A 13,492-nucleotide genomic window follows, 5' to 3' on the forward strand; every position below is an offset into this window, starting at 1 on the left:
GACAGGAAATTCAGCTTCTATCTTGAAGTGACTCTCGGGAGGCCCACAGCTGCGATGATTAAAGGCTAACAGAGACAGTGCAGCGCAAACATCTTAATTTCTCCACAAAGTCTCCTGAAAGCACATGCTGGCAGACGAGTTTGTTTATATCCATGTATAGGAATAGTAGCGGTAAGTGTTCACAGCAGTGTTAACAGAGCATTCTTTTCAAACGAGCAGTGCAGCAGAGTAAACAAAGCGAGGAATTTAATTAAGCCGCCATTTTGAAACTGACAAAAAACAAAGGTGAGTTACCTTAAAGTTCCAGCCAGGGGAGTACGCACGTCACCACTCCTTCCACCTGATTGGTTAATCGATTAATTCACTTAACTGGTTGCTTCCCACCTTTCTTTTATTGTTGTAAATATTCTGGTCCAGGGAATTATTTTTTCTAATTATTTAATATTTTCTCTGTATTCGTTCTTTATTCTTCTTTATCTGTGTGTGTTTGGGGTTCAGTTAAGTTTTTGATATGATTTCTACGCATGCATGACATACGAAAAGAGAAACAAAGAGTCCTTCCTTAAAGTGGCAAAGTTAAAGTGGCATTCACAGTCAATTCTGTCCATGTATTGGATGCTGGCCCATAGTAGTTGGTATTGTCTTTGGGGAGGATTGAGTTGGCTTGAGTGTTACTGTCAATAGGAGGGGACTGCAGATATTTTCCTGGGTCTGCAAGCTGTTGAGGATCCACGCAGCTTATCGCAGCCTGGTAGAGGAGACACTGATGGTCCGGCACTTGCATTGTTAAACCAGTGGAGTGCTTTTATACACAGTTTTATCTTGGTTAGTTATTAATAAGCCCACAAAGCTTTTAGAAGTTTTTCAATTTTTTGTTTGTTTTTGTCTGTTTTTATGCCCTTTTTATGCCACAGAGCACAAAGACAGAAAGGAGGAGAGGAACAGGAAGAGAAAGCAACAGAAGTTCCTCGCCTGAATCAAACAGGTGATTTGGCAATGACATGTTCATGTGCCTTAAATCTCTAGGCCACCTTAGAACGTCTTTAATTTTAGTAGAGGCTTAAAAAGGCTTTAAATGGCTTCCAGAAGATACATGTATGGCTGAATTTGGATGAAATGTGTATAAAATGATGCAAAAATAATTTATGAATGGTGCAGACATTAAAATCAAGTAGCCTTAGGTCTGAATATTTGACTCAGTGTAAACATAAAGCTTCAGTGTTGTCTGCATTGAATGAACAGATACAGAATTTAAATGTGATAGGTAGGCTGTTTGATAATATGGGAAAAGGTTGATTTTTAAGGCAAAATGAAAAGGGAAAACTTTGCTAAAACACCCTGCTATTAGAGGTGTTCATAGTTAAAATGTATATTATTGAGAAGCACCAATTGTACAGTTTTCTATATTTTTTATGTTACACAAGCATATGCATGTTCCTCAATATTATTCATTAAATTACTCTACTAAACCTGTGTTCTTTGAGTGGTGACCCACAGCACTCCAAAATTGCAACACTTATTTGACAGTTTATGATAAAAGAGCTCAGCTTCCTTTCAAGAGAAAACCTTTTGCACTCCATCTCCCACGATTCCAAGTTAATGACAGTGTCACGCTACTCCTTGCGCTTAGCAGGCTGTCATCCACCCTTCGTCTCTGAAGCGTGTAACCTCATTAGTTAGTGGACTATACACAAGGTGTACAGAGGCTGTATGGTTTGTAATGAATAGAGATGAGTAAAGCTACTCAGATTTAATTTATTTGACAAGAAGGAATATGTCCTTGCTTCAAATCATTTCCTGTCAAGAACAACACAATAAAGTCATATCCAAGCCTTAGTTTACGTGCCTCTTCCACTTTCAGACTTCATATCTTGTATTTTCTCAAAATGAAGGTGTCCATGTACATTGTGGACACCTGTAACCCCCACATTCATTACACCTGGGGTCCTTGAAATCAACAGAAAAGCCTCTGATGGGCCTGAATTTCCTTATTACTCCTGTAGCACATATGTCTGCCTTCTGAAGTTTGCTAAAATTAGAGGGATTTGTAGAATAAAAAACACAAGGAAAAAAAAGACAAAACATCAGATTTATTTCACAATCATACTTTATTTCAACAGAAATACAACCAGCAGACAGTGAAAACCAGGAAAACAAACCGAGAATGAGGTCTCTCTTTCATCTTGTACTGATATCAGCAGCTTTATGTTTGTGTGTTAAAGTGTTGTTGAGGGTCTATGATCCAGATCAATGAACAGCACGACTATCAAAGTAGTACCTCTCACTGTAGGACTAGCATTTTCACCTGCGGCCTCTCATTGATGGCAGAGCACCATCCTCTGATGTTTAACATTTTGACTCTGATCTACAGTTCAACATTTAAGGTAGTGGAGTTTACTGGTCTAACATGGAAGATGGAAACAACATATTATAGATAGATAGTGAAAGATGATAGAGCTCCAAAGGAAAATTAGCCATAACATCCATGTCATATTTTTGGTTCAACCCTTATTGCTGTTTCACATCGCTCCCTAGAACACTATTGCACTATTAGCTCTGCAAAAAAAGACAAACTGAGAAAGAAGAAAGAGTAAGAGAAATCAAAGCAGGTACTGTAAAACCAAATGAAGTCTAAATAGCTTCTAAATCCAGTCTAACATTTATTCAGCATTAACAACTAATGTCATTTAAAGTGCCTCAGATTAGAATTCTGTTTGCCTTATTCATTTGCATAAAAATATAGTGTAGCGTTCCCTCATCTTTTTGCTTCAAACAATATTGCACAGTATTCTGGAGACAGTGCTGAACAGCTGAGAGCAGCTGATACTGAAGATTACGAGTGATAAATAAAGTGACCTTGCATATTATGTGAAGAAAACATGAACAGCTACACTTTGGTATGTGCCTTATCTGCTAACACTTTAAACGTCTAGTGGACATTCAGTTATGATGAAAATGACAACTGTAAATCTTGAGTGTTGGACTTGAAACTGCTGTTTAAGTACATCAGTAGACTATACCGTGTCTGTTACTGCTTGGACAATAAATAAACTAAACCACAAGTCAAGTATCGCAGTAGAGTTGCTCCAAAAATAAACAAAAGCATACCTGCAGTTTCACGCTTTGGATTTTACTTTAAAACCATCATTAGAAGCAGGTAGCGGTGGCTAAAAAACAACAACTGTTCCTAATGATGGTTTTGAACCAACCTGTAAAGACAGACACATTAATCACCTTATGAAGTTGATATTCAAACATATTAGCAAACAGTAGCTTACAGTATTTACTCATTCATCAGATACAAAACAATGAACTTAAAGGAAGTACCTTTTAGCTCATAGTTTTACCTTAGGTGAACTGTGAGTGTAGGTGAAAATTATCTTTTGAGTTTGTCTTCACAAGTGACTCCTTTTACATATGCATAGTCATTTGATCCATTGTTAATGTAAAAATATTGCATATAGTAGCTTTAAAGTAAAACCAAAAGTTTGTAACACCAGGTATACTTCTGCCTTTGCAGTAACTCTACTATATTGTCTAAATATCAGTGGATTTCCTGGTTACAAGTCAAGTAATGTATCTTAATTGATGTGCATCATACCATAGATAAATCATGTGTACTAAGTGCTGAAATGCAGTCCTGTGCCATTCAGAGAAATAATATAGAACAACATGGCCGCTTTGGTAACTTTTTTTCCTGTTGTGTAATGCAGCGCAAGTCTTTTTGCAAAATGAAGTGAATCAAGAGCCCATAGTAGAATTGATCCAAGTTGGTGCAGAGACTTTTAAGCCCAGTTGTGGTATTGTTATAGCAAAGCTAGCAAGACTGATTGGCTTGACTGCTAAACTGAGCAGGGACATTGATTTGGAGATAGTGAATACAGCACAGGGATAGAGGGATGGCACTGCCCTGCTTTCCCTGGCATGGGTTTGCCTTTGGCCTGTGGGCAGACACATCACTCTCTCTCTCTCTCTCTCTCTCTCTCGCACACACACAAACAGTCTTCCAAGAATGAAACACTGGCAACCAGAGGTGTCTGGAGACACACAAACACACACAGCAGGCAACATTGATTTCCTGTTTGGCATTACTAAGCAGTGAGTGACACAGCTGAGGGGGTCGGACTTTTCTCTGAACAACAGTGCACACAAACAAACTACACTATGTATTCTGTCTCCCTCTCCTCTCTTATACACACCTTCACGACATTTTATAGACAAACATTCATGAGCAGAAAAGACTGGCTGAAACAGCTTATCATGATCATGGCGCCTTCACTAGTCCATCCCTACATCTCTTAATCTTGTCTTCTTCCTGATGCTCCATCTTTTTGTCTCTCGCCATGCATCTTTCCTCACCCTCTGTATGCATCGTTCTGTCTCCGTTTCCGTTTTCATTAAAAGAAATGAGTTTTTCTTGGCGTCACAAAGCTGTGTTGACTGCTTGGATGGTTTGGCACGATGTTGAGCCGTCCAGCAGGTAAACATGTTTTTATCAGCCACGTGGATCCACACACAGAAACAGAAACACACAAGCCTCTACCTATTTCCAGGGTAATCTAGAGACAGCCATCTTTTTTTCTTCTTTTTTTGGGGGCGGGGGTACAGTGGACAGATGGATCAATGTGTACTTGGAGAGCTCATTTTGTGAGAGCTAGCAAAACACTAACACATTTCTATGCACTTCGGTGTATAGAATTCAAAGCGTGCGTGTGTGTATGTTGCTGTGCTCATGCGGCTGCTGGGAAGTGTTAGCTGATGTGTGTGCTCCTCTGAGTTTGTGTCTCTTCTAGTTTTGTCAGAGTACCTGTACATGAAGGCATCTATGTAACTTGTGTGTCCAGATGTGTATGCGTATTACGTGTATATGTGTGTCTGTCTCACTCTGTCTCACTCTGTCTATGTAGGGTGCATTATTGGATGCAGTAGACCGGACAGTGCCAGAGGCGTACACCAAGCGGTCACGCGGCGTGACAGAGAAGAGAGCAGAGTTGCTGTCAGAAGGCCTTTTTAACACACTGCTGCTCTCTGTTAGGGGACATTTCAGGAGCGTCTGACTGCAAAGGGGCTCCGCAAAGCAGAGATAAACACAATTCTCCAAAATTCCCAGAGAAACACCTCTAAAGCCCTGCAGGCTCCCTACCTGAAAATACCATGCTAATACCTTTGATGTTCCCAAAGAGATGTGCAAGAGAGCGAGCAGAGGAAAAGACGGGGGGGGGACCACAGCTAAGACACTCACTCAAACACACACACATACACACACAGACAAACCAGACAGCAGCTTCACACGTCTAATGAATCCCTGTTCTCCAATTTCCATGTGTGGGTCATTGAAGAAGATAGTTCAAGGAAGTCAGTGTGCATTGCCAAAACGTCCCTCTTAACAAGTTATTTAATTGACTTCATAATTGTTTTTTTCTGAAATCAAATGTCACTTTTCCCACCTGACTTTGACTCTTTAAATATTCTTGCATAAAATCTTGATGTCTAAAAATGAGGCACTTGATGTAACCAATTTAAGTTCTCAGCACTTTTGCAACAAGTGACATTTCTTCACAATACGGGCAGATTTTTTTGTGTTGTGATTGTCTCATGAAGGACTATCACATCCAGTAAGATATGAAATTAGCTTTGTTACATGCTGTCGGCTCTCTCATCACACTTCCTGTTATTCTTCACTATTTTCCGACAAAAAAATTCACAAAGTAACCCTGAAATAACAGACACTTTAGAGTGTTCGAGTGCTTTGTGTGTGTTTGCACGTGGATATTAGAGAGCCTATGTTGTGCTTGAGCTCACCTAAGTGTATGAGAGCTTTATTATGCTGCTCTTTTCCACAACACCGTGAAAGCAAATTCTTCGCATTTGCACTGTTCCACCTAATTATATCGTCACCTCCAGCATGATACTGTTTTCTTATAGGCCCATATTTCTATCTGAGTTGCATTTACACAGAAGGTGTGTGACCCCTTTTTGCTAATATTTGCACAGTTCAAAGTTTCACCCAGAAACATGTATGCACCTACAGTGTGGAGCTGCTTTCCTCTTTGTCATCTTCTTCTCTGTTCCTCATCTCTTTACACACACATACATTTATACAAGCACATGCAGCATTTTCATTCTGAAGTGACAGCTCCGGAGAGCTTTGACAAATTTACTTTTCACTCTCTAGCCCTTATTTCACTTCTGTTATTTCATTCTTTTTTTCTTTCTTTCTTTCTTTCTCACTTCTTGTTTTTTTCCTCTGTCTTCCTCCGGGCTTTCTATTACACAGCAAAGGTTGCGTTCATGTCACCTAAATGTTTAAAACCAAACGCACCTGTGTGTCAGAGGGCACAGCCGCGTGAGGACAAGTGAACTTAGACTTTAAGATGTGGTAATAGCTGGCGGGTATTACAAAAGAAAACAAAAGGCTGACTTCTCTGAATGGCAATACTTTTTTTCATCAGCATCAGCAGCATTCATGAGCATGTGCAAATGTAGTACACTGGATATTTCTTCTTCCATAAATTCCCCTCAATCTGAAAACTGTCATATACTACTTTGGATTGTTGTGAAGATCCTGCTACATACTTTACTTCAATCAGTCAGTCAGGCTGGAGTTGTGGAAGCTAATTTGGAAACGATACTGTACAGCAGTCACCATACCAATGTCACTGACACAGGCAGTCCCTGAATGGTCCATATGGGTTAAGTGTGTTAAACTCAGTGTATGTTCCTTTGACACTCAGAAGGTATAACAACCACACTGTTAAATGGCTAGGGGAGAGAAGGGGATGAATATCAATGTCAGAGTGATTCCAGTTTTAGGTTTTGATGGGTGGATTGAGGCTCCTCAGGGAATCTTTGGCTTGGGGAGACATGAGCGATTCAAAGGGATCAGGATCTTGGCTGGCCCAGGGTCTTTGAGCGTCTCTTGATCAGGCTCCTCCAGGCTGGAGCTGGTGCGCCGCGAATCCCTGCAAGCGTCTGATGCTCTGCGAGGCTGAAGCAGTGAAGTGCGACGTGGTCCTGGAGACTGCACCTGGGGTCCGGCGTTAAAGCAGGGAAGGCCTCTAGACGGAGGGGGCAGCTGCTTGGTCCGGTTAGCCAGAGGCCCTAAGGAAGACCCCGGCTTCAGAGAGGCAAAGCCACCAGTGCCCCCCGACTTGAGTGCAGGGAGAGACACACGCTTGTGAAGGCGAGGAGGCTGCAGCATGCGAGGGCAAGTCAAATCAGCAGATCTGGGAGTGACAGGGCTCTGCAACATCACGGCGGGGGCTCTCCACTCACGCTGCGATGCAGACTGAGCTGCTGATGGTGGAACGTCTCTGGCAGTTACCCCCTGCGGAGCCCCATAGGCCGGGCAGTGCAGGTGGGTGCTGAGGAAATGACTCAGCTTGTCGGGATCTGCTGGGCCAGACACATCTGCCATAAGGCCTTGAAGAGGTCGGTCAGCATCTACATGGGTTCCTTCTTCCAATCCACTCCTTGTGAGGTCACTGTGGCCCTCGGTGGGGGGAGTTTTTACTATTCTTCCCGGGTGGAGGTGCTCGTTGAGGCAGGGGTTGAAAGGCTGTAGTATTTGAGACTGCAGAAAAGAGGAAACATATATTAAAAGGGTTAAAAAATGAGTCATGGAGCAGTGTGTGTATAATGAGTTAGGACTGTGTTTTTATAATGTTCCAGAAAAAGCTGCTTTTAAATATTCCACCCTTTTTTGGGGTCTTTGATCCCTATGGAATCCAGGCTTTTGGAATGTTTTGCAGCTGCAAAGGAATTTCTGAATCAAAAAGCAGACTGAAAATTCAGCGTTTCTTTTATTTATTTACCGGTATGTACTCTCTAATATCAGAGCCTGCTTCCACTGCCGGTTGCTGAACTATTCCTAGAATGGGAGCGGGAAAGTCACAAAGGAAGCCCTGATTCAGCACTTAAAAACCAAACAGAGGAGAATAACCTTGCCATGTCAGTGCCTGGAACCTACTGAAGTCTTTGAGTCATTTTGTGATCGCTGCTGCAGAGGGGCTTCAAAACATCCAGAGTGAGCCACAACGCCTGCTGCCTGCACGAGAACGTGCTGAGCTGTTAACCACGGGAACCAACCATTGTGTTATCCTTCACTAGGGGACATTGAGGGTACTATATGCGCATCAAATCATGAACACCTGTATCTTTTAACAGCCTTGCAACAATTACTGTCTTAGTGAAGCCAGACTAAACAAACGCTCGTTATGACTTCACAGAGTTAGCATTTGTTTCAGAGGTCTGAATTGAATTATTTTAAATTATACAACTGTTCATGACATATCTCCACAGCCCCACAAAAGAGCAATCTGGATCACTTTCCTTTTATAAGAGGGACTACTATAATCCCAGATGTATAGCACCATATATGTAACAACTATAACAACCATTCTTGACCACATTTTCAGATAAGCAGCAGAATATAATTAGTCCATCCAACAGAGTTGCCCAGATCAAGGAAAAAATTATATAATATATATTATTATATAAAATAATCAATATTGAACTTCATATGAATATCTCATCCAGTATAGGAGTATATTTTCTGAACGGCTTATAACCTCAGTATCTATAAAATAGTTATTTCTTATGATAGCCTACATGGTTTGAAACTGATTCTAAGGCATATTGATGCATCACTGTCAGTTTTTATCACAAAAATCAGAGGACTGGGCTTTTCTATCAATATCCTTGAGCAGAATCTAAAAAGAATCTAAATCCACTGGGACCATCTAAAGCTACTAAAAGCATGAACTTGGTTTTATCAGAAACATACCCAGTGTGGAAGTAAAAGGGTCTCAGCGGATGGAGCTGTGGAGGTGAGGCAGCTCTGCCTGTTTCTATCAGTCCATCTGTATGTGAGTGGGAGTAGATGTCCGAGGCCACAGCTCCATCTCCTGGTCCCCTGCCACAGTGCGTCCACTAGCCTGTTACAAAAGCCCTGTCCACCTCTCAGTGTCAGTCTGCTGCTGCATGTTTTTCAAGCAAGGTGATAGTGTTATAAAGTTTATCATTTAAAAACTCTTAAGTAAAGAATATTTTTGTTGCCTCTTACAATAGCTCTGATTAATCTGCCACTCCAACTGTGAGCGTGTTTTTTTGTTTGTTTTTTTTAAGCTGTGACTTATCACTCATTTCTAATCATGATTCACTCTTATGCTGTGAACACTCCCTACTGACTACCACAGCTTGAAACAAGATACAAAAATTACAGTTTGTGTCACCAACGAACATCATCAAAAATGAATCCGACTTCATGAAAAGTTGAAATATGATCTTATTTCCTGTTTTCTTCCTGTCTCATCCACAGGAATACAGGCCTTGCAGTATTTTCATTGTGGACAGTGCTGTTCATGGTAAAAATATAAACCAAAACATCAATTGTCATAAGAAAATCAAAAGTATTTGACACTTTTAATTGCCAAGGTTTCCAGTGACTGCATGTATTTATAGCAGCCCCCAGCTGGAAGAAGCCCGCCGCCTGTAATAGTGACACACAGTATCTATGGGGTCAGTAATTATTTGCATCTACAGCTGTCTGCTACAGACACTAATAATTAGCAGCAATCATTTTGAGCTCTTCACTTCACCTGCCAAGAAGTAAATATCTCAGATCTCTAATGATAGGCTATCATTTTAACAGACATGCGCCAATGTGAGGCACCTGGGAGATGTCACAGCCCACCAAAAAGCAGTTTCATCTGCAGCCGCTCTCACCATGAAAAATGGTACACCGCTTAGGAAAGATACATGCAAGAATATGAATAAGATGATAATAAGATGTAAATAATCCCCTTTTTGTCTGCCCGCAAGACAATGGGACTGTAGCACATAAGCAGATGAGAGCGGCAATATGGTGGCACTCCATTTCAAAGCTAGATGAGACTTCATGCTACGATTTAATACAGGTGGTTATGAAAATGGCAATTTGGATTGTATTTGAATTAAGCCGTGGAAAGAGCGTGACAGCAGAAGATGTGAGATTACGTAAATTTGTCTTCTGCTTGCTGCTTAAGTGCCTTTGATAGTGGAGTTAGAATGAAGGCGATCGCTCTGGACAGTAGTAATATCAGTTCATGTCCAATATGACAAGGTTATTCTTAGAATTCACTCCTTTCAAAACACTTTTTCTAAATCTTTCAAGGTGAAAAATAAGAAATAAAATCCACACAGAGAGATTTACCAATACATGCATAGCAGTTCTTATATATCGACTTTCATACGATGGAATAAATGAAAAAAGAAAACAAAACAATGTAAAACAAAGAATAACAAGGCACAGTAACACCAAAACTATTTTCAAAATCAAACAAGACTGAAAGAGTAAACTGAATATAAAAAAGAAAAATGGCAACTAAAATGGTGTCTTTGTAACTCCAAACTCTCATCCATTAAGAGGAGCAGATCAAAGTAAAGAAAAACACAAAGTCAAAACTGAAAACCCAACACAAAGCATGCAACCGCAGACGTAGAAGAGCATGCTTCTGTTGTGCCACATGACACCAAACCACAGCTCAGCGTGCAGGAGTTGTGGGGTCTGTGGGGCAGCATGTTGACTTCATGTTAAAGAAAGGATTACTGTACCACGCTGTGTCAGTGAAGTACTGCACTAGGTGCTCCACGCCTTGCCATAGGCATTGTGTGTGGGAGGCAGAGGTAAAGGAGAAGAACATGGGAGATTGAGTTTCAGATTTTTGAGTGACTTGAGTACAGAGAAGAGAAAAGGGGTTAAAAGACAGGGAGAGAGGGATGCCAGAGAGACAGAAAAGGAGGGCACAGACATGTAAGACAGACACTTGTCAGGGTCCAAAATTAACACGCAGCCCATGCTTACAAGAAAAGGTCACATATTAGCTCGGCAAACAAACCAATTTAGCGCACAATGTAATTACAGCTACCTCCATTCAATGAGACCTGTGTGAAGAGTCCAATTTCTTCTCTAAATCCAGAACTGGCAATTTCTATTTTCTATTCTACAGACCTTTATTACTGGCAAGGACTCTTTGCTGGTTTGTTTACAGCCAGAGCTCCCAGTGGGGTCAGAGCATTAGTGGTTTATCCAGTGAAACAAAAATACTCTTGTTTTCCTCCCATCCATAGTTTTTCATGTTATATTTAAATATGACTGCAAACCAACTATATTCTAGTATGTTTCAGTGTCATTGCCTCTTTCTCCTACTCTTTTCCTCCCACTGTACAGACCTTCTTTTGATACTCTTGTTTTTTTTGCTTAATTAGACCATGCTATCTACTGGCAAGAGAAAATGCGCTCTCACTGAATGCTGGGTTGTATTGACATATTTCTCAAAATTGTCTATAAACACAAATGCACTCGATATCAAAATAACATAAGATACTACAAAAAAACAAAAAAACACCTGCGCCACATTTTTTTATCACCTTCACTTTCAATACAAAGCTGAACCCTGCCGGATAGATCAAAGAAGCACAGCGTGGGCTCTTCTTTTTGTTTCCTTTATTTTTTGCTCTTCATTCTCTCACATAGGTGCATTTTCTGAAGTCTGTTTACTCTGTCACTCTTCTTACGTGCCTCCCCTACTTGCTACCTCATCAGCACAGCATAATACAAAAGATTTGCTGTGGGATACATTGGGATAGACGAGGTTGTTGTGAATGCACTGTCATTGCTCCTGCAGTCTTTCTCAGTGAAGTCACATTTTTTTTAGTGTACTGAAAAGTGCAGCAAAATTCATTTTTATATCCAAGGCAAAGATCACGTTATAGTCATGAAGAGAGATCTTCTTATTAGGGGGACTATCATATCACTTATTTCCATCATATATTGACACTATCACTACTGCAACTTATGGTTATTATGTGATTTTTGAATGAATATCAACAAACAGTGGAGGGAGGTAAAGTAAGCGTTAGAAATACAGGTACCTGCAGGTTTTACAGCATCAAAAGTTATCTTGTTTCTGAATGAACACAGCTAATAACAGAAAAAGAAAATTAATTGTTAAGGGAGAACAAGTCAGACTGGTTTTAGTAAAACAAAAGAAAAACTATTTTGCATGTTACTAATCTTGTTCCAAATGAATGCACAAACACAAATGGTCCTGTAATTGCACAGTGAAAAAAGACTGCGACTAACTGGAACAAAGATTTTTCAGTAGTTTAGAGAGTTTTAATTGGAGATACAGCTAAGCTTTTTCTGGCTATTTACAGACCCCTGGATATGTAGTGTTATGAAAAAGATGGAGAGGAGGCTGCAAAGGATGTTAGTGACTCACTCTGTCTGCGCTGGGGCATGCTGGTACGGGTCAAGCCCTGGTGCTGTGCCTGCCACGGGGACAGCAAGGGGGCGGGCAGCACACCCTATGCAGAGAAAAACACAAAGGACAAAAGGCATGACGTACCAGAACACACACAACGCACACAGAAGCAAGCTCACATAGAAAAAAAATGCACTCACAGGCATATATATATAGTGTTAATGAGAATGCATACCACAACTGACAAAGCACACAGGCAGTCATGCATGCGTATATTGACACACAGACGCTGATACCACGTCCGTGTTAAATGCATTCATGTTTGCTGCAAAGATCTGCTCATTGACGTACACATTAAAGTAGAAATGTACTAGAGAGGTTAAAATAGCACAGCACTGAGAAATGTTCAGCACATATTCACACACAGTCACAAAAAAAGCACTGTATACACTTTTGAGTTTCCCACCACATCACTATATTAGGCTGCTGTTAACAGGAAACTGTTCAGTATCCAAACACACAAACATGAACATAAAGCAAAACACACTTTCACACACCTTCTGCCACTATAATGAGTATGTTCGCTCATTTAGAGTTTCTAAAAACCCAGGAGATTATTTTCTCACTTTGTTTGGTGGAATATTACGTTATACTCATTATCCTATAAAACATGTGCTACCTGGAGACTTCCAGTCATCTTATGTCATTTCTCCCTGGGCCACTCTGGAAACAGTTTTTCCTCCTACTGTATAATTGTTATACCTTTTACATAAATATAGAGTCAAATCCATTATCAACCATCCCTTGTGCCTTAGCTAACAATCCATTCTAGAGTCCTCTATCATAGGCAGGGACAAAAACAAAGTGATACTGGAGTGGTGGGTTAACCAAGACAAAATCACTGCCATAAAACTTTTCCACCCATCACTTTGAAAACTGACAGGAGTTTTATAAGATGCGAGAGGATGGGCGGAGATTTTTTCATTAAACTGTAACATCCACACTAGCTGTAGGTTTGATGTATTGTGAATGAATACGCTGTAGATATCTTTCTTTAGTACATTGGTCTTAGATTACACAGCTAGATGAGATTTGCTAGGATGACAGATTTGCACTTACAGAATAATTAATTACAGGAAGCAAATACAGGATTTAACTGAGGCACAATGTGACAGCTGGAATGGTACATAAATGGTACATTTCAGTCCTCTTTTCTTATCACATTTACTGGCTATACAGTCCACTCT

At 40.5% G+C, this 13,492-nt stretch overlaps 1 protein-coding gene across 1 annotated transcript; it reads right to left on the bottom strand.

The window, feature by feature from the left end:
* Positions 1–2,089: 2,089 nt before the first annotated feature.
* On the bottom strand, positions 2,090–12,348 carry LOC108880361 (uncharacterized; the record flags this gene model as incomplete). The annotated part of the gene is made up of 3 exons (XM_051069393.1): positions 2,090–7,573; positions 8,786–8,861; positions 12,264–12,348. Coding segments are annotated over 3 exons (896 nt in total), but the record flags the coding sequence as incomplete, so codon positions are not given.
* Between the last annotated feature and the right edge of the window lie 1,144 nt (positions 12,349–13,492).

The sequence above is a fragment of the Lates calcarifer genome, unplaced genomic scaffold, assembly GCF_001640805.2.
Source record: "Lates calcarifer isolate ASB-BC8 unplaced genomic scaffold, TLL_Latcal_v3 _unitig_92_quiver_1440, whole genome shotgun sequence".
Taxonomy (NCBI): Eukaryota; Metazoa; Chordata; class Actinopteri; family Centropomidae; genus Lates; species Lates calcarifer.